Source organism: Vespula vulgaris, chromosome 11 (genome assembly GCF_905475345.1).
Source record: "Vespula vulgaris chromosome 11, iyVesVulg1.1, whole genome shotgun sequence".
In the NCBI taxonomy this organism is placed as follows: domain Eukaryota; kingdom Metazoa; phylum Arthropoda; class Insecta; order Hymenoptera; family Vespidae; genus Vespula; species Vespula vulgaris.
The window spans coordinates 405,001-426,743 of NC_066596.1; the positions used below are offsets into that span (position 1 = coordinate 405,001).

A 21,743-nucleotide genomic window follows, 5' to 3' on the forward strand; every position below is an offset into this window, starting at 1 on the left:
TAATGTATTTTTATTTTTGTATTACGTAACATATATTTCTAAAAACATTGTTACAATTTATCAAAATATAGTCGAGTAGCGACGGAATCGTTATAAACATGGCTGCCAGACCATTCTACAAGAGCATAGATAGTACGATTTTTTATCGATTTTCTAGTGTCAATTAGTTGAGATAATAAATTCCTTTATCGAATTTTTAAACTTATGATCAACCGATTCTGTAATTTTGTTGCATCGAGAGTAGAGGTAGTTTGCCTCCCTGGTATACTTTATATGAACGACCGGTAAACAAGTAGATATAATGTTCTATTCTTTAGCGGTCGTGGACGAGACCGTGCTCTGCTTTCGTCTCGACTTCTCCCACAGCTTTCCCTTCTAGAAGTTCGTTAACTCGATCTTTCTCTTTCTAATCGTCTGCACTCTCAACTCTAAAACGAAACGATTCCTTTCGAATCCGATAACCATAAGAAAAACGCGTCGTTTAAAATTCTTTTTTCATACTATTAATTCGATTCTATTCCTTGAAAGAATATTTATATTTATTTATCCTATATTTGTTACAGTTTAATTTTACATCGTTCGTTATAAGCGTGCCGTATACTAACTTTACTGACAGATTATAGGAGAATAACAGTGACATAAACAAAGGCGAAAACATACGAGTAACTCTAAATGTATACATTTAACAAGAATCCAGTAACGTTTTATTCGATACACATACCACAATGGTCAAGATTACTTCTTCCTTAGTCTTTATTGAATATGCCCTATATATTATTTCGTCAATGAAAATTCCCGACAGTAATTGAGCACCACTGAGTCGGCGGCTCGGAGACCGGTGCGCAGGCGTAATCGTTTTACCGTCATGTAAACAAATGAGCGAGTGCCAAGGGAAAGCGCATGCGTGGCGCTTCTCTAGCCGCCGTTTTCGAGGTTCTCAACTTTCTTCGAACGCAAGGAAACGCGTTTTACGCTTACTACGACTCATTTTACGGATTAGGTAACGTTTCGTTTCTTCACCATGCATTCTTCTTCAATATACGTTCTCTTATAATTATTTATGTAATGAGAAAAAGAGTCACGAGTCATTTTATATTGACAAATACTACGATCGATCGATCGAAAAGCGGACATTTATTATTATAAAAATATTAACGCATAAATTTTATCTATAGTTGGGTTATTCTCAAACATTTAAACTTTTCGATGTTTGACTCTTCGTGAAATCAGAAATTTCTGTAGAGGGGGGGGGGGAGGGAGAGAAAGAGAGAGACCGAGAGCGGAGGTTAGCGTTCGTAGGATCGCCGTCCAGTGATCTCCGAAAGAGAGGAGTGGGGAGAATAGGTACGTTCGGTGGTGGGCGCGCTCACAAGGATGGAACGAGAGAGGCACATAGGGGTTCCCCGAGTTGAACCCACGCGGGCGGCCTTGCACGTCGCCTTGCTTGTATTGATCAGCAAAGCTTGACAGGCCCGTAGCGCTACGGGGCGCTTTCGACGTTTTCATGAGATTAGAATGGACCAATGTTTGCGAATTTTGGAGAAAAATGGGTCGAACGTTTGGGAAAAACTCGAAAATATGAAATTTAATCCAAAGAGCGAAGCGAAACGTCGTTTAATGAAAGGACGTCTCGTCCATCGTTCTATCATATCGATCGAAACATAAATTATTCTTATCAGTCTGTAAACTGACACGTGGGATATTTGTAATATAGCCTTATATAGATTGAAAAATCAATGTATGTATATATGTAAATAAACATCGTCGACTTTTTTTTTGTTACATTGTAGATCAAACGTCTTTAAGAAATACAGTTTTATAGTTAACTGTTTACCCACCAAATACAGGTCTATTGCCTTATAAGGAATATCTTTAGTACCTTGATATGTACTTTTCTGAGAAAGGGTGGGGGCTATATTACGAGACCACAAATGTTTTCTTATCTCTGTAGAAAAAAAATAGTTGATGATTTAGTATATCGTTTTCTTCCTTTTTTTTTTTTCTTTTTTTAGACGGACCTCTGCGGTATAAAATGGAGGAAGCTCGTGTGGGGCGAAGTGGCCGGCGGTTTCGGGGGTACCCCACTCGAGGATCCGGTACTGTCGAGCTTCTCGCGTTGCCTCGCGGGTGACATTCTCTGCGTGTGGCGGCGGGTCGCCGCCACGCCGGCTGCCTCCGCCGGCGGCCCGGCAACCGCCTCTGGACCCGGCCCTGGCATCTTCGAACTGGGCATCGCGCCCTCTCCAGCTCCTCCACCACTCTCTCTGACTGCAGCCAAGGAACTCTGGATCTTCTGGTACGGCGAGGAACCCGATCTTTCTGGTCTCGTCTCGCCAGAGCTCATCGCCTGCGGTGAGTGTCTTCGCTCGTTCATGCGATACCATCGTCACCATCGTCATCATCCAATGTCAACCTTTGTCGTTCATTCAAACAGAGGAAAAAACTCGTCATGGAATGGAGTCCAATGAACGAATTTCGTTTTATGTCTTACAGCCGATACAACAACCTTGGACGAGTATTTTTTAATGCTCTGAATATGCCTACTAAGATAACTTTCTTTTAACAAATTTTAGAATTGATTACAAATGATTTAGGATATCAAGAGCTTGTTTATATTGGCAATTACTAACAGGAATATTGAAAGGAGCAGAGTAGCAGAATATCAGACATTACTATGATGTATTTGATGATAGGTCGATGTCAAAGAGATAAAGTATTCGCAGAAATATTCTCCTGGTGTTTTATTTTATTAACCGAAACAAAGTATTACGCGATATATAGTTGGTTAATTGAACAGCTATAGAGAATAAGTTTCCAATACTTTCTTCTAACACTGTCAAGAAACAAGGTAATACAACGTTGGTTCCTTTAAAGCACTTGCTTCTTATTTAAAACAATAAAATTGTTTTGTTTATAATTCATTGAAATTATATTGAATGTTCCGTTACTTTATCTAGATCGATTCGAAGACTATTTGTTTAGAAAGTGTTACGCTTCACAATGATTTGAAAGTCACTTTCTTGAGAGAAAAAGTCCTACGACGAGATTCTCGGAAGTTTTTACTCGAATCAAAGATAAAAAATATAATTTAGCATGATGACAGATAAATGTTCTTTTCTATGCTCTTCGAGATAAACTGACAATGAGAAATACGAAAAATTTAATTTCGTCGATATATTTATCGACCGATTAACTTCCACTTAAAATGAAGAAGCAAAACATATATTAAATCGATGAACAATAGTTTGAAAACGCGTTAATGATTATTTTGTATATTTATTTTTCAAAGAATTTGATTTACGGTTTGCGAAACATGACGAGGGAAACAAGGGTGGGTGCGAAGGAAGAAGAAAGGAAATGATTTAAAAAAGCAAAAAAAGGGGGGAAAAGAAAAATGGTTAAGATCGGAAGAAGGAAGGAAAGCGTGAAAGAATTTGAATTTTCGCATAGACGTACATAGTATGCAACTTGTGAATTAAGTGACACGACTAACTTGCGTTATAACCTTGCAGTACTTCTACCTTGACGAGAGAGAAGGTAGACACACGTTGAAAGGAAGCGGTAATATCGAGCAACGGAGCGGCGTTGCGAGCATCGTGTGCTCTCTTCGGCATGGGGTCGCTGAACCATGCACTTGTCTTGTAGCTTGTTGCGACGCAACCTATAGATCCACCGTTGCGTACCGTGCGCGGGATTACTCGAATCGTGAAACTGTAAACCGTTAAGCCTAAAACACCGCCCCTTATTTCTTCTATCCTTTCGTTCGGGTTCTTTCGCGATTATTCGTCATTCATGATTTCACGAAAATTCATGAGAGTAATTAAAACATTTGAATTTCGAATTGTTATAGTTCGTGTCAACGAACTTTTCGTTTATCGAAACGATGGAAATTCGTTTTGAAATAGAAGACAAAATCGTAATGCAAGGCTTGACTGCGAGATATACCGCAAATTGGATATTTTTTTTTTATTTACGCTATAACTGTTCCATCAGAGTCCTTATATATGTGTATGTTAGATATTTGTCGAATTATGAATCTTTATGAGTTTTATCTTTCGAATCACATTTTTTATCTCCGTTATAATAATATCGAGATTTATCAACGATTGAGGAGCATCTAATAATTGTAGGTAGTACAGATGATTCTATAACAAAAAATAAATGCTGAGCTAAGAGCGAACGCGTGCAGTATTACAAAGTAAAAGGAGTCGAGGCGCGGTACCGGAGACGAGTTCGAAGCCTGTCAAGCGATTGAAGTGAAAGCGATATTTACACGTAAAAGTTAGCATGTAGTGTCGCCATAAATAATCAATATCGCTTTAACGTCGTATGATGGAAGTATTCATATTTTGTAAAATAACAACGATGTAACATTAATATAGATATCTCATTATTGCTCTTTAAATTCAATTTGAAAATAAATCTGGAGATTGTAAATTTATAGCTTTACATTCAATAGTAGCGCGAACTACGTTCTTTGGTTTTGTTAATTATATAAAGAATTAATGATCTGTTATCGTTTATTACAGAAAGCGAACAAGGATCGTGGGAAAGTGGTTTGTCATACGAGTGCAGGTCTCTTCTCTTTAAAGCTCTTCATAATTTGATCGAACGGTGCTTACTATCACGTGACTTTGTTCGATTAGGAAAGTGGTTTGTGCAACCATATGATGGCTTTGAAAAACATCGTTGTAGCAGGTACATGTTTACATTGTCATTGAATATAATGTTCGTGTTGCATTTGTGAACGCTTTCGACCGGTCCTCGTCGAATATTATTTTTCGTTTCTCATTTTGCAGCAGTCACTTGTCATTCTCGTTTGCATTTTTTGTGCATGGAGAAAGCACTGTATGTGCAAGCGTGGATGTCAGACAACATCCTGCAGTGCGACATCTTACTAGGGCATGTTTGCAGCGCACTCAAACATCTCAATCTGGTGTTAAGGGTAAATATAAAGAAAAAAAATTACTTATGAAATTGGTTTAAATAAGATTTTATTTAAGATTTTCTTGTCACAGTGATCTTGGCTCCTTACGGATTGGCAGGAACTTTAACAGGCCAAGTTGGACGTATGGATAGTCAGCTTCTCGAAGAATGGAAACATTTCTATCCAATTAATAGTAATAACATTGAAACAGGACTGCCACCACTTGTGGAAGTTCTTGTTGGTGGTGTACGCATGCGTTATCCATCCTGTTATGTATTAGTTACGGATATGGATGATACACCACCGGGAGCTCCATTGTCACCACCAAATAGTCCTATTAGTTGTGAAAATACTTTTGCAACTGAACAAGATTTTGGAGCTGCTACAGAATTACCAGAACGCGTATGGGCAGAATGTACTTTAAGCTCACCAGTATCTGCTTCCAAGACCGAATCTTCCACAGAACTTGGAACCTGGACATTTGTTGAACCAACGCAAAAGGCTTCCTGTACTTGCTCAAAGTAAGTAAAATAATTCTTTAATATGATGACTTTATCAATCCAGGCAATAAAGTGATGCGTCACTTTAGTTATATGTGCATTTCCATGCATACTATAATTTATAAATTAATCGTTCATAATTACAAAAACATGTATCAATAATATGATACCTTCGTTTGTTTCTTTATTCAATTTTGTGAACTATAAATGATATTTATAATGAACTTGAATCTTATTAAACGTATGACAATGCAACATATGTCGATATATATGAAAAAAGTAATACAATCTCGCATATTAAAATTTGAGTAAACTTATAAATGACTATTATATTTATTTTCAATAAATTAGATATGAAGAAAATATATTACTAATAGATCGATTATTTTTATGACAGATCAAATGTTTTATAAAATGTGTGTGATTCTACATAGTTATTATTCTTATGACATAGAAGGTGTACTGTTGTTTTAAATGTATTTTTAGGATTTATTTGAAGCATGACTTACACTAGTCGGTTCTGTTATATTGACTGTGTCAGTATTGTATAGTATAATACACAAAATAATATTCATTATACTATATCAGAATCAATCGAAAAGGTTGAAAATTTTTGTACTAATAATATGAGTGAATATTTAATAGAGTTTTATTAGTCTTTTCTTTTTTTTTAAAGAATTTTTTTATTTTTATAGACTTAGTTCATTTTCACAACACTTTCGAATTAACAAAAAGTAACAATTTAACAACTTTAATTCTTAATTCAGTAAAAAAAGTATTACTTTGTGTATGGTGATAAATAAATGTAAGTAACTGTGAATTACAAGTATACTTGACAATGTCAATGATAGAGCCATTTCTATTTGCATGTTAGAGCATAATTTATAAAACGTAGATCGTGGAAATGTTAAAGTGCAGATAGTAGTTTTGAATGGCTGCTTCTGCAATGTGTGCATGTAAAATAAAGCTCTTTCAAAGGGCTCAAGTGCAACTTTTACCTGTTTAAGTAGATTTACACTTTTATAAAATTATACAGGATAAAGAAATATATGATAGATGTTCATAAATTCATTTAATACATATTTTAGATTATACAGATCAAGCAATGTTCTGATAACAAAAAAAGAAATAACTATTGAATAATAAACATTTTTTCAAATTTCTGATATTATGGTATCGATTCAGCGTATAAGGTATAACTTTTTGATACAAGTTATGCTTCAGGACACTATGGAACCAATGAGATCATAATATGTCCCTAAAGGAAAGAAACAAGATGTTAAACACATCGGTTGCAGGTATACCAACCCCGGGGGTTGGAAGGGCCTGGCCTCCTCACAGGTTCAGAGGGAGAGAGTAGATAAAGGTGGACGGAGGGTCGTACCATTTCATCGACGCTCTACCACCCAGTGGGATGCTTGCCCCTCTGTCCCTGCTAGTGCCCCCAGGTGGGTAATTTCTGCCCCGATATAAAGAAATCTATGCTGTATCATATTATCGTGCACTATAATAATTGCATATGGTCAAAAGAGGCCATAACATCATCCTTAAATTCACTGCTTCCATCAGCTCCGTCATATATATCTATATATATATATATATATATATATATATATATATATATATATATATAATATCATACAAGTAACAGAATTTAATGCACTATAATACAATAATTGAATTTCATACGACGATTGCTTTTCTTCAGGCATGTGTGTTAATTTTAGCACTCAAATCATAACTAATATGCTGAAACTGGATACTCTCAATATATCATCTTTTTAATAATATGGAAGAGGCAGTTTTCCCCGAAAAAAATTATATCATTGTTTAGAAGGTTAGCATATTTTTTTTATATAAACATATTCTGAAAATACATGAAAATGGGCATACAAAATAAATCAATTAGTAAGTATACACATTCACAGCAAGAGCGAAAAGAATTGGATACAAAATATTTTTCTTTCTCTTTTTTTTTTTTTTCATGTACTTGTGATTTCATTTTATGGATTACTATTCATCTTAAAATAAACGAGGTTTACATATAAAAATTTTATATTCTTTGTACCTATTCATCATGCACTGAATTGCATATATTCTATTTGCATGGCTTGCTATAATAATAGCATTATATATATAAATTATATTTGAGTGTTTATATATGAATCCTTCAATCATTTAATTATGAAGTATTCGATCTTTTAATACATTTTTTTCTTTTTTAGATTATTTGTAAAATGTAACATCTGCATGGTTATAAGTACATCATATGCATGTTGCTAACAAAATATGAAATTAATCGTGATGAGCACTCATCCTTATATTTTTCATATAATTTCCATTACATATTATATATATATATATATATATATATATATATATATATATATATATATATTGTAATATATAGGCAGTAGATATATTAACTATTACATTTTAGCATGCTTCAATTCATTGTTTGTTTTTAATGCAAAATATTTCAAGTGCTGACGTTAGGTCATTCTGTCTGTGTGTGTATATATAGAGATAATAATAATTTCATGATTATAATTTCAAAAGCATGTAGAAATACTGCATAAAGATATAAATTTATGGGAAAAATAATTGTAAAAAAGAAAAAGAAATCAAAAGATATTTCTTTTGTATTTATGATATTTTTTTTTGTATTTATTTAGGAAATTATATATTCTTCATATTAATCATATTTATTTTTAAAATAAAACAGGTCCGTATTGAGCAGAGTAGAAGCACCAAGTACACCACCAGAAGGACCACCATCTTATTCAAGAGGTCCACCTACCGGAGGAGATTGTCTACCAGTTCCATCAGTAGGATCACCAGGCTCGCCAGCACCATCTCCACTTCCAACTCCACATTCTGAGCCTGCGTCAGTTCCACCAGCAGAACCAACGATGCCTACACTCAGCCCACAACCACCACCCAGTCACACAAACACTGCCCCTCCTTTAACTCCATCACAAGGTCCAAAATCGGCATCTTCTGCATGTAATAATCAGGCACATAGTCCTTTACCTGGGCAAACACTAAAACGACCAATCTTAGCCTCTAGAGAATACGAAGGTGCTCTTTTAGAAGATGAACAACCTTTGTCTTGGCTTTATGATTATTCGACACAAGAAGCTTGGCTCAACCATCCTGTCAAGCGTTTTAAAGGTCCAACGAGTGGTCCAACTAATGTTCGAAGTAACACTCTATATCCACCAATGAATTTGCAAGCTTTACAACCTCAAGCACCAAAACTAGAAATCAAACAGGAACCAAACGTAACAACTGTATGTGTCTTCTAATTATATGATCTTTTAAATAATATTTATCGTCCAAATTCATTATTTTATACATTTAATGTCGTACAGAGTGATTGTATCGGAAGAAGATCAGATCCATATGAATTTGATGCAATGGGAGAAGAGAACAATACAAACGTCGATGGTTTAAGGCGACAAAGAGACGATCCACCTAAACCAGGATCTTTATTTACCAGCGAAGGTCTTCAAGCATCTTATAAGGATTTGGAACAGATTTTTGATAATTCTGATCCTGATACTTCAAGTGACGAGACCGTAAGTGTATTTTGTTTTTCTACGTAATTACATTGTATCATATGAGAGGATATCATCGAAAATTGTTTCAGAACTTAAATCAGCTTCAAGTACAAACACCACCTGGTTCTAATAAATCGGGTGGTATGCATGAAGAGACAAGGATAGACGGTACAAACAAGCACAACAATCGTGGTGTAGGAGTATTACGACCAGAAGAACTCTCCAAAATGTTTCCAACGCCACCGTCTTTGGAGCACAATCCAGTAGCTTCGCCATGTCAGTTAAACGATCCGCTTACGGACCAAACCGATCTCTCCGTTCCACAACGTCCACTCAGGCATCTCCCGGACATCTATCCCAATATGGGATCTCCGCAAGAGGAACCAATCGATGATTGGTCATACGTGTTCAAGCCAGCTCCCATCTGCAAGATGGTTGGTTCTTCCAAATACGCTCCACTTACAAATCTACCTAGCCAATCCCTTCCACCCGTTACACTGCCATCGCACTGCGTGTACAGACCTTCCTGGCAGTGTAGTTCGACTTCCATCAATTCGGATAAACCTCTTCCACCGTCTAGACCCGGATCCGTTCAACAACAACCTTGCCCACCAAGTCCAGCACCATTAGGCGCTCCATATCGTACGACTACTCTTCCGGGTAGGCCACCGCCACCACCATATGACCAACCGAGTCCAGCTACTTCTACAACATCCTCATATCTAAATAAAAACCTAAACAGTATCGAGGCAGACACACCGGGGCCAACTCGTGCTCCGGAATCTAATTCTCTCGTGGTGAACATACTTTTGGGTGATACGGCATTGAATATTTTCCGTGATCATAACTTCGATAGTTGCAGTCTATGTGTATGTAACGCAGGTCCGAAAGTTGTTGGTAATATAAAAGGTGCCGATGCAGGTGTTTATCTAACGAACTCTTGGGGAAATGGTAGTGCTCTGATTCAAGATGACGATCAAATTAGGTGCAGCTGTGGTTTTAGTGCTGTGGTAAATAGGCGATTAGCTCATAAAGCAGGATTATTTTATGAAGACGAGATGGAAATAACGGGAATTGCTGAAGATCCAGCGGAGAAAAAGAAAGGGTCGCTTGCCGCACTTGCATGCGGCGGAGGCAAATCATCTGAAGGATTGGATATTATTCCTCCGAACGTCTTGGAATTACTTCGAGAGCAATGCTTGCTGGTACAGAGTTCAGCGAGCAGTCTTTACAGAGCGGCAAGAATTTACGCTAGCATGAAGAGTTACCCAATGCTCGCACCAACGGTGAATACTCTAGAATTCAATGATGGCAACGAGGTGTCGCTCGCAGCATTAGATCAGGGCAAGATCGATAGTACGCATAGTGAAAGGACTAATCGTGTTAATGGCATACATCGTTGGGTCTTTCTCAGAGCTCGCGGTCCTCAGTGTAGTGGTGATATTGTGAGAATGATGAGAGCCCTACAGCCGCTCTTACAAGATGCAGTACAGAAAAAGTGTACTACTAGAATGTGGGAAGCACCTTACACCGTTGCTGGACCTCTTACTTGGAGACAATTTCATCGTTTGGCTGGACGTGGAACGGACGATCGGTGTGAACCACAACCGATACCTGCACTGGTTGTAGGCTATGATAGAGATTGGTTATCATTATCACCTTACGCTCTTGGTTATTGGGAGAAACTATTGTTAGAACCTTACGCTGGCCCGAGGGATATCGCTTATGTTGTGGTTGCACCAGACAGCGATTGCGTAGTCAATAAAGTCAAGTCATTTTTCCGTGAGCTTTCAACAACTTACGAAGTACGTAAAAGCTCTGTTTTCTAATAATTAAAAATCTAGATTAAGGTCCGAAAGTCTAAAAGAGTTATCCTTATACGCGTACGATATTGTTTAAATGATACACATTTGTCCTTTTTCGTTCTTAGATCTGTCGATTAGGGAGACACACTCCAATTTCAAAGGTATTACGCGACGGGATTCTTCGTGTCGGTAAATCAGCAGCACAAAAGTTAGCGAAGCAACCGATCGACGAATGGTTTAAATTTCTTGGTGAAAATCGAATAGGAGAATTATTGCGACTATATGCTCAAGTGTGTAATCATCGTCTGGCACCATATTTGACGCAAGTCATACAAGATCGAAGTTTATTAGATCCTGGTGATACTCAGCTATCAAATAAACAACAGCAGCAGCAGCAGCAGCAACCGCAAACCACTGCTCCTGTTACCGATACGATGCCAGCAACGCCTGACGTGATGACGACAAAGCCAGAATCTGTTGGTATGTACGCAATTTGTTAGAAACATGCGCGATTTAATATTTACCACGATAAAATGATTTTAACTCGTGATCATGACAATATCCGCAGAAAGCGAAAACCCAAGAAGCGAGACTCCCTCGAATACATCAAATCCAAATCCGAATATCGGTAATACCACGCCGACTTCGCAAATGTCCACTGGAAATTCAACGACGACTATAGGTCCCGACGAAGAGGAAGTCGAACCACCGGCCGTTGTTGTTTATTTAGTCGAACCATTCTCTTTGGGAGGACCCGAAGATTCGGATCGGCGACGGCTTGCTATATTAGCTCTGTTACGAGCCTATTCTGCTGCAGTGAACAGCATGCCTGAAAATATTAGATCTAACATAAATGTTCAGGTAATGTTTGTTGCATGTAGTATCGATTGGCAGGAATAGATAACGCCTGATCACTTCGAGGGTTACATCAATTAAACGGTATTTTTATATTCTTTGTTTACAGTTAATATCACTGGAAAGCATAATGGAATTAGGTCGCGCAAGAGAAAGAAGGAAGATACAAGATGAGATGAGAGCTTTGGCTTTAAACGTGTTTCTACAAGGACGTCGTTTGCTGAACCATAATTCCACGGTAAAGAGTCTTACTGGTTTCGGTACCGCAGCCGCCGCAGACCTATTCCTGAAAAGTAAAGATGTAAGGCTTCGTATTGTTTAAAGCTTCCCTTCGCTTTCGGTTGTATGACACACGTTTCGAAACTTTCAACGAAAGTAGTAATGAATAAGAAAAGTTCTGAATCAATCATTTTCAGTCATATAGTAATACTCTTGCAACTCCTCCACATCAGGAACGGAACAAAGCACCGTACCGATTGTACGCACCAGCCTATGTATTGGCCCCTCTACGAGCGAAAAGCGAAGCGCCGGAATCATTTGGAATTGCTGGACCAGAGGAGTGTGCTGTATTATATTTGAGTTACTGCCTCAGCGAAGATCAATCTTGGTTATTGGCCGTGGCAACGGATGATCGAGGAGAGATCTTTGAAACAGCTACCATTAATATTGATATACCCAATAGGAAACGAAGAAAACGTGCCTCTGCCAGAAGAATTGGATTACAAAAACTTATGGATTTCATCCTTGGTGTGATGTCTCAAGGTGTAAGTATCCGAACAAGATGAATATCTTGTTTCACGCTTTTCTTTTCCTCGTTTAGGACGTAGGACTTTTTTCTAGGTGCAACCGTGGAGATTAGTTGTAGGTCGTGTTGGACGTATAGGACATGGAGAATTGAAAGGCTGGAGTTGGTTACTTTCTAGAAAAGCTCTTTTGAAAGCTTCGAAACATTTGAAAGAAATATGTGGACAATGTAGTCTTTTGTACCCATCAGCAGCGCCTTGTGTACTCAGCGCATGTTTAGTATCTCTAGAACCTGACTCGACTCTCAGACTAATGGCTGATCAATTTACACCCGATGAAAGGTTTAGCCAAGCATCAGTAAACTGCCAATTATCCACACCACAAGATGTTACATGTACTCATATCCTTGTTTTTCCTACGTCGGCTACTACTCAGGTAACTGGAAATTTATTTATCTCGAGAGATCGAGTTCTTTCCCACGTTTCATATACTTGATATTATTTATTGTGTTGACTTTATTTATAGTCATCCCAGACTGCCTTTCAAGAACAACATATAAATGGACCAGAATTAGGAGATGACGAATTATTTTCTGCTTTGAATGACGATATGCCAGAAGCCATGGAGGGCATGGGAGATTTCAACGATATTTTCAATGTATGGCCTGAGGCAGGTGCAGGTGGTGGTCAAAGTCCTAGTGGGAGTCCTCATCGGCCTGAAGGATCTCCATTAGGAGGAGACGGTGGGGGTTCTGGATTAGGCAATCATGATGGACCAGGTAGTCCGTTTCAGTGCAGTAATACGTCCAGAGTAAGTAAACAAATACACGTTCCATCAACCTTAAGTTAATATTTCCAACTTTGTATCTATGCGTTTTGTCATTCAAATATTATATTATAGGTAGCCGTTGCTGAACAATCGGAAGAAGTTGGTACGCTTTTACAACAACCACTTGCTCTTGGTTATCTAGTATCTACTGCACCAACAGGCCGAATGCCACCATGGTTTTGGGCAGCTTGTCCACATCTTGAAGGAGTTTGTCCAGTTTTTTTGAAAAATGCTTTACATCTTCACAGTCCCTCAATTCAGCAAAATAGTGACGACCTCCTACAACAACAAAGCGCACTTACTGCTCACCCACTTGATTCACAGTATACCACCGATGTACTCAGGTTTATATCGGATACTTAATATGAAATATTTATTAAAGAAACAAAAAAGAAAATTCGTCGATTATTATTTCATTGATTTCCAGGTATGTTCTGGAGGGATATAACGCATTATCATGGCTCGCAATGGATGCAAATACCAAGGATCGATTATCCTGTTTACCGGTGCACGTACAGGCGCTCATGCAGCTCTACCACGCAGCGGCAGCTCTCGTCTGACCCTCACCCTCTCCCTTTATAGTGCAGCATGTGCACCTCTCTCACGCACTTCTTATTATAATGTCATTTGGGGCTTTACGAGAGCAATTGGTTCCATATGGGCAATTTCTCTCACGCATTAGGAATTTAGATATGGTTCGAATATTGGGAATGGTTTTTCGACCAGTTGTTGATGAAACCATAGTACGAAGGAATGCGGCTTTGTTACAAGGAATATTTAAAGAATGATATAGAGTAATGCATCATAAACAAGCAGATCGTAAACAACAGGCCGAATAATCCACAGCATGACAAGTCCGTTTACAATTTTCTATTATAGCTCACAGATGAAATAGATTTGTAATTTGTGTTTACAAATGTGATAAAAAAAAAGGAAAAGCAAAGAAATTATAAAATCAATGTGACCATGCCATGATAATATTTATGCAAAAAAAGATAACATGTGTGTTGTTTGTAAAGGAGCGTATTAATGTGAATAAAGAAGCGTGAAGGAATGAGAAAGAGAGGATATATAAAGAAGATAATTTGCAAAAGCGCCTCTCTGCTGATGATAGATAGTTCAATTATAAATCAGAAGAATCTCTAGAATGTTATGTACCCAAGTTTTTAATTGTAAATTAAATTTTGTACAAAGTTTTTATTAGTAATAACGACGAAGTAATATAAAATGATATTACGTTGTTTTTTAATTTTATATAGATAATATAAAATGGAAGGGAGAACTTCGTTTTTATAATGCCTCGTATAAGCCCCTGGCGTGAGATAAAATATGACAATTATATATTATGCTCGCGCGGAATTGGGTCGCTGTTATCATGTTTCCTAGACCCATTAGCGCAGATTTTCGATGCTGTTTGACAAATTTTATTCGAATTAGGTGACCTCCGATATATTATACATACATTATAGTGTAAAATATTGTTTTTAAATAATTTATGAAGTGAGATATCGCCGAGATTAGATAATTGAATGAGAGGGGGAGAAAAAGAATGTTTACGAACATAAAGAAATGTGTGTATGTGATTTGCGCGCGCGCGTATGTATGTATGTATGATTGCGTGAACGAAAGAGAGAATGCGAGAGAGTGTCTTCTTTTGCAGCTAAAAAGACAAAGAGAGAATATGGGGCTCGTTTGAGTGGAGCCATGGTGGCCAATTGCGTCAGTCGCATAGTACAAATATGACTTGTACATAGAAACCCTACTCCCTAACTAATTGGTTAATTTACTCACGCCCACACTCACACTGTATCTATAGTATTTATTACCTGGGTAGCAATGTCATTATTGGGATTATTTTATTATTATTATTATTATTATTATTATTATTATTATTAATTATTATTATTATTATTATATTACGAAATATAGTTTTATGTGTATATATCTATACATACATACATACATATATATATATATATATATATTATATATATATTCAATATACGTGTTTTAAATTTATATAGCAAGCATAGTGGAAGCGTGCCTTGTTAAATGTTCTCTAATGTTGTAAAGTTTAATTATTGTACTGATATTCATAAGTTGTGTGCGCAAGTACATGTGATAACATATCGGTGACCAAAATATTACACAATCTATGAAAAATTGTATAAAAGATGTTCGCAAGCTTTTTTTTCATATTATCCGATGTAATACATAAATGATTAATGAGCTTCTAGAAAGGTGCCTATATCTTGAGTGAGTTATTTTTTACACACAAGGATAGTGTTATCATTAAAAACAAGGTTTTATTTCTTTACGGCATGTATATTCACATTAGGTATACATCATCTTTCAGTTCATACGTTAGATAATAATTACAATATGTTACCATGTTATGTAACAATATGGTACGCTTAAAATGATCCCTAAGAGTGTACCAACTTGAATAAAATTTTGGACTGAAGGATTAGCAAATTTCTGCTATGCTTGCAATATATACCTATCCTCATTCTTATACTATGTTCAATGTATAAACAACCAAAATGTACGTGTGTATCCTGTACATGCGATTCTTCCTGTCAATCAAAAATTATAAATCAAAAATTATAATATTTTTTAATTTAGAGTGACCTCTGAGTTGGAGCCTATAATAAATTTATTTTATTTTCCTATCACCAGCGTAAGCTGCACATATGCAAATAGTAATTTTCAATTTTTAAATGATTTTTGTATATTTACTTTGTTATTTTAGCATGATATTGTGTGGATATATGTGTACACGTTGTTTATTTGCACATTGGACATAATCCAAGGCAGCAAACATAATAAAATTGATAGTGATGAGGTTAACAATGAGACTAGAACATGAAGCACAGTAATGCGACTAGCAACAAGCAAGCATTCACAGCAATGGTGTATTGTGGCACTAATCTATTAAGTTGTGCTTTTATAGAAAGTTTTTATGATACTTTGTTGAGATCACCAATCTCTTAATTGCTCTATAGTCTAGTCTCCTAAATCGTGCTTACTAGTAATACTTTCATACAAAGCATATTTCCCTTTTTATTTGGTTAATAGCCTCATCTCTATTTCTATTCATTGTGTTTGCAGCCTTCTCTTATATGGTTATACGTGATGCAACAACGTATACGTATTTAACAATTTACAATGGCTAATAAAAACAGAATAGAACAAACCAAAATAGAAAGAGATATATGTGAATTTTATTCATTTAACGTAGTAAAGAGCAACACGTCATTGCATCTTGTACAACTATAAATTTTAATAGGACTACAATTTCCTGATATTGAAATTACATTCGTATAAACGTGTTAATATGACGAAGTATAATTTATCACATGTTTTTATATTCTATATAATATTCTATACTATTCATGCTATCAACTTGTTCAAATTGATGATTGGAACAGACTAGCAATGCACATGGGAAAAAGAAACATGTTTTATATATATATATATATATATATATATATATATATATATATATATATATATATATATACACACACACACACACACACACACACACACACACATACATACATACATACATACATACATATATATGTATGTACATATTTCTTTTTCTATACATTCTAATTTTGACAAAATATAGACTAGTATTCGGTCAACGTAGATGGCATCTCTGGCAAAGGATTCTTCAAGCCATGGTTAATGCCATATGGTCTTAAGTGATATATTAAATATTCAAGAACATACATCATATTCGGCGAAACATAATGAAATGATATCGCACTATCAGAACAACAATCGAGTCCATCTTTGGTGTCATAATAGATGTATTTCCAGTACCAAAAATTTTTATCCACATGATTAGGTATCAAATGATGCTCTGGCACAAATGGAAAGAACCTTCCACGACCATGCGAGTCTCTAGTATCCATCGCGCGAACACCAATTTTTTCTAGACACTTTCCCATTTCAACATCCTCTGCACCACCATTATCAGCACGACACTTGGTTTTGTCAGGAAGACCTTCAGTTACAAATTTACGAAGACCTTCTTTGCTAACTACGTATCCAGCACCTCCGCTCATATATCCTTGCTTTACAAAAGGTTTAAATCTACATCCAAAATACAATGGCATACTTGGGTTGTAAGACGATAGCATGTAACGTAGATTTTCAACCACAACGTACCTGGAATTGTCGATTACATGTGTTTAACCAAAATATTCAATATGAAATATGTTATTCTCTCTAATCTTAAAATATGGATCACAATTGTGATATATAGATATAATTTATAATATAAAATATTTTTATGGAATGAAAGTAAATGAAGGTGAATTCATAAATTTTACTAACGTGTCATCGTCAGCCTTCATGAACCAATCTACTTGATCTTTGTACTTTTCATAAGCATATTTAAATGCTTCTTTGGTTTTAGCCCACAGATTATCTCTGCCCTCTTTTACTGGCAGTACTACGGTGGGTAAACTTAGATCTGGAAAGAATTAGATATTATATAAATATATTATAATTTTATTTTATAAAAATCGTTCTTTCATAAAAAAAACTTTGAAATCATCCTCCCTGAAATAGATTTTTATATATTTAATTTATTTGGACTTGTTGCATAAAAGTTATGGATTATTGTTACAGAGATGAATTATTGTTATACAACAGATAAATATTGAAATGAAGAAAAAAAAAAAAACAAGATGAAGTAAAACAAAGAGGTTACATAAAAATATTACTTTTAATGTTTCATTATATACCTTCTGCAGAACTCATGAATAAAAGAATATTACAGCGCTTTCCCCATGTGGCTTTTACATGCCGAGCCTTGCTTTGATGATTTTTTGGGCCGGTCATAATCCAACAAAGAACACGAACTTTCTTAGCTAATATTTGTGCTACCTTATCTTCTCCTTTATGAAAATCTTCATTATCACTATGAAATTTTACTTCTACATCAGGCCCTACCTAATGTAATATACAAAATATATGTGCGTGCTAAGATATATTTTATCTTATACTTTAATAATAAAGATATATTTATCTTATACTTTAATAATATAATTAAATAATGACATAGAACAAAAGATTAAAGTATAAAAAAGTGATACCTCTGGCTCGAGTTCTGAATAATGATGCGGATCCCTTATCAAAGCAGAACTCCCAGGAATTCGTGTAAATATATTAGATATTTCTCCAGCAGAAGAGAAAAGAAGGCACGCTGTTAAAAAGCCAATGACTGTGCCAGCTGAGAGAGTTATGACGAAACGGCGTCCACTTCGTCCACCTAAATAAAGTTTTTTAATTGTTAATTTTATACATTATATAAATGCAATAATTAATTTTATATGCTGTTTAAAATATATTATTGAATAATAAAAATCATTGAATAATAAAGTACAGATAAGTAATAAATAATACATATTTACCATCAAAACTTGGAAATCGTTGCTGAACCATGATATTAAATAAAAGAGTTGATTATCTTAATAAAGAGATAAGCATTGCGTATAATCTGCACTGCATTTGATAATATTTATTGTTTCTCCTTGTACAATAAATAGTCGTTTATTGATTATTTAATGATTATATAAAATCATTGCGTTTTGCTTGTTTATAATTATCTGCAATATTTTATAAACAACACATACAATCACCGATTATTTAAATATTTTTTTTATAACACAATTCATTATAACACAATTCAAAGTTAAAATACAATAATTATATTCTCATAAAATAAACAAATAAATAACTAAAAAGTGTAAATTTCTTTAATGTGGTAATTACTGTTTTTAATAATGGAAATTATTGGCAATATTGTGTAATATTCTACAATGTAAAAGAAATAAGCAAAAAACGTTAATAATTAGTTCTGTCGTCTTATCTTATCTAGCCTACTTATGGTATGATTCTGTTGTTTTATTTCTACACTATTTCGCGCGTTTTCATGCTTTCCCTTCCGCCGCGAATTTTTGCTCCCGCCACAATATTCTTTAGTACGTATATTCATTGTCACATTATCGTTTATATTGTATAGTAATAATAGTGTTATACTTTTAATAAATAAAATTAATAATATTATTAAAATATTATTTTTACAAAATATAAAAAATATTTTTTAAAATAATTTTAAAAACTATATTATTGAACAAAAACGTAATATTAAGAAACACTGGAAGATAACAGAATTTTGATTCTTGTAATATCTTTGCATGAACAGAGATGTTCAATGATAGGGAAGTATTTTTTTATCAAATATTTGAATACTTTAAACTTATAACTATTCAGCACTTTATTTACTGCTATTTTATCTTATCACTGTGATAATAAGTTAGATTATATATATGTGTGTGTGCATGTATAATATATATACACATATTATATATATATATTGTGTGTGTGTGTGTGTGTGTGTGTACATACACACACACGATTTTTTCTAATATACTATATTCCTTTGATATTGTAAATTACACAAAACCATTTTACGTTATATAACTACAGATATACTTACCTTCTAATAATAGTTTATATTTTAATATACTATATATTTGTTGATAAAATTCAATGTATTATACACTATTCACATGCAATAAATAGCACATACTAAATCTTTATTAAAAATAGATAAATTTTCTACTGTACTTTTTCATTTTGTAGGAGAATACATTTGTCTTCTGTTCTTTTATATTGATTTTTTATATTGATTACATTTATTGAATTATCAAATTATCAAGAAATAATATATCATTAAATTTTAATAATAATAGAATTTATTTTCACAAAATAGTGCGATATATATTATAATTCTTTTTAATTTCTTTTTAATAATAAAGCATACAAGAAAACTTTTAAGTTATCTGATAAAAAATAAGTTATCTAAGGAAAGATATTATGTTTATTCTAGCAGAATTCATTGCTTAACTATGTGAAATATTATCAATATAGAGGTAAAAGTAAAATATAAGCTTCCATATATAAATAGTTTTGTATATGTGCATTATTAATATGCTACATACAATTTCTCTTATGCAATATAATGCCTGTATTCACATACATACAATATAAATTATGCTGTTCATACATGTTTAACGCAAGGTCATGCATGGACAGCTGAATGCATATATGCACAAATGCATTCGCAACAAGCAAATGTAACTAAAGGGATATGACTCATAGCTGATTTTGCAATATGTACCAGAACACACACACACATACACACATATATATATACTGTTGTTAATTAAATATACGTTTTACTGTTGCTAATTAAATTTTCATCGTAACTATTTCAATATGTGTGTGTGTGTGTGTGTGTGTGTGTGTGTGTGTGTGTGTGTGTTTTATCGTTATTAATTCAATTTTATAATTTTTCTTGGTAGAAATTATGTATATGTATATAAATGTATTAAAGATTTGTCAATTAATTGAACTATAATTTTTACTACCATTTTCACATTACAGACACGCATCAATAATGTTTACTATACAATTATAAACATTAAAGTCTATACTAAAATTGTGTTTACAATGTTATTGTTATAAAGTATTAAAAAAATTGTTACATTAAAAAATGTAAAATAATGTAAGCATGATTAAAATATACATACCATATTAAAATGTTTACACATTATGCTAATCAATCGTTTCATAGTGATTGATTTATGATCATCCAATTTTATCCATTCAGGTATACGGATTTATTTCATGAGAGAAGTTAATAGAAATAGATCTTTTTCTATATTCTTAATGGTAAATGAAGAGTTCACCATAATCACGAAAATGTTTACTTCGCTGCATGATCCTTGATGTGACGTGACAATAATACTGAAATTAATATTGCATTTGTATGCATTGTATGCACTTTACTGGTTCTGATCCTTATATACATTTTACATTTATATTCGCATTAAAATTTTCGAATATTTACTACGTAATACGAAATATAAATGTTTATCATTATTTTTATTGTAAAATAAAATTTTTATAATATAAAATCAGCGAACGAAAACACGACAACTTTTATCTACCGTCGCAAGCATCCGCCGGCAACTATTAAATCTATACCGAAAACATTGACAAGATGAATGAAAGAACTAGAGAGGTCTCTTGTGTTATAATTTAGGCGTCTTTTTTCATACGTGGCACATATGGCATTACGATTGATTCGGATTACCTTCTAGTTTGGTAAAAATTTAATAACATTATTAATTACATGCTTCATTTATTATATGAATTAATAGAGATATTAAAATTTTTGAAAGTAACATAGACTAATAATATTTAATCGAATTTTTACGATTTACCGCGTAATATTCAGCCAATCAATGTGCATCATTTATTAATCATTGAAAATTTTGATAAATATACAATTTTGGTACCATATTTTATTATTAAAATAACAAGTTTTTCCAATTACATGGATTTAATTATTTTCTGTAAAAAATATTTTTGTTCCTTCCAAAATTTTTCTATGGACGAGGGCGCTACTAAAATTGAGACTATCAGTTTAACC

General features: G+C 34.2%; 2 protein-coding genes across 5 annotated transcripts in view; one reads left to right on the top strand and one right to left on the bottom strand.

Moving 5' to 3' along the window:
• LOC127067637 (mediator of RNA polymerase II transcription subunit 13) overlaps window positions 1–15,846 on the top strand; it is a 19,292-nt gene extending 3,446 nt beyond the window's left edge. The window contains exons 2-17 of one of the 4 annotated variants that reach the window (XM_051002822.1): window positions 2,013–2,352; window positions 4,530–4,698; window positions 4,800–4,945; window positions 5,019–5,448; window positions 6,726–6,875; window positions 8,153–8,720; window positions 8,802–9,008; window positions 9,080–10,795; window positions 10,921–11,275; window positions 11,364–11,656; window positions 11,760–11,951; window positions 12,067–12,414; window positions 12,491–12,829; window positions 12,920–13,204; window positions 13,295–13,566; window positions 13,650–15,846. In XM_051002822.1, the coding sequence (XP_050858779.1) occupies window positions 2,013–2,352; window positions 4,530–4,698; window positions 4,800–4,945; window positions 5,019–5,448; window positions 6,726–6,875; window positions 8,153–8,720; window positions 8,802–9,008; window positions 9,080–10,795; window positions 10,921–11,275; window positions 11,364–11,656; window positions 11,760–11,951; window positions 12,067–12,414; window positions 12,491–12,829; window positions 12,920–13,204; window positions 13,295–13,566; window positions 13,650–13,782 (5,943 nt within the window). In that variant the 3' untranslated portion in view covers window positions 13,783–15,846. The remainder of the gene's footprint in view (window positions 1–2,012; window positions 2,353–4,529; window positions 4,699–4,799; window positions 4,946–5,018; window positions 5,449–6,725; window positions 6,876–8,152; window positions 8,721–8,801; window positions 9,009–9,079; window positions 10,796–10,920; window positions 11,276–11,363; window positions 11,657–11,759; window positions 11,952–12,066; window positions 12,415–12,490; window positions 12,830–12,919; window positions 13,205–13,294; window positions 13,567–13,649) is intronic. The other 3 variants (XM_051002823.1, XM_051002825.1, XM_051002826.1) reach the window with 3 other exon arrangements.
• Window positions 14,701–21,296, bottom strand: LOC127067646 (glycoprotein-N-acetylgalactosamine 3-beta-galactosyltransferase 1). The gene is made up of 6 exons (XM_051002843.1): window positions 20,839–21,296; window positions 18,655–18,849; window positions 18,337–18,512; window positions 17,986–18,193; window positions 17,573–17,711; window positions 14,701–17,404 (listed from the first exon to the last, which is right to left on the bottom strand). The coding sequence occupies exons 2-6, from the start codon at window positions 18,683–18,685 to the stop codon at window positions 16,861–16,863; spliced, it is 1,098 nt and encodes a 365-aa protein (XP_050858800.1). The 5' UTR covers window positions 18,686–18,849; window positions 20,839–21,296; the 3' UTR covers window positions 14,701–16,860.
• Between the last annotated feature and the right edge of the window lie 447 nt (window positions 21,297–21,743).

Coding starts and splice junctions, on each gene's coding strand:
- LOC127067646 (XM_051002843.1), bottom strand. CDS start 18,685: ATGGTTCAGCAACGATTTCCAAGTTTTGATG. Junction 18,194..18,336: donor ATTCAGAACTCGAGCCAGAG/GTATCACTTTTT, acceptor ATATTACATTAG/GTAGGGCCTGATGTAGAAGT. Junction 17,405..17,572: donor ATGAAGGCTGACGATGACAC/GTTAGTAAAATT, acceptor CGACAATTCCAG/GTACGTTGTGGTTGAAAATC.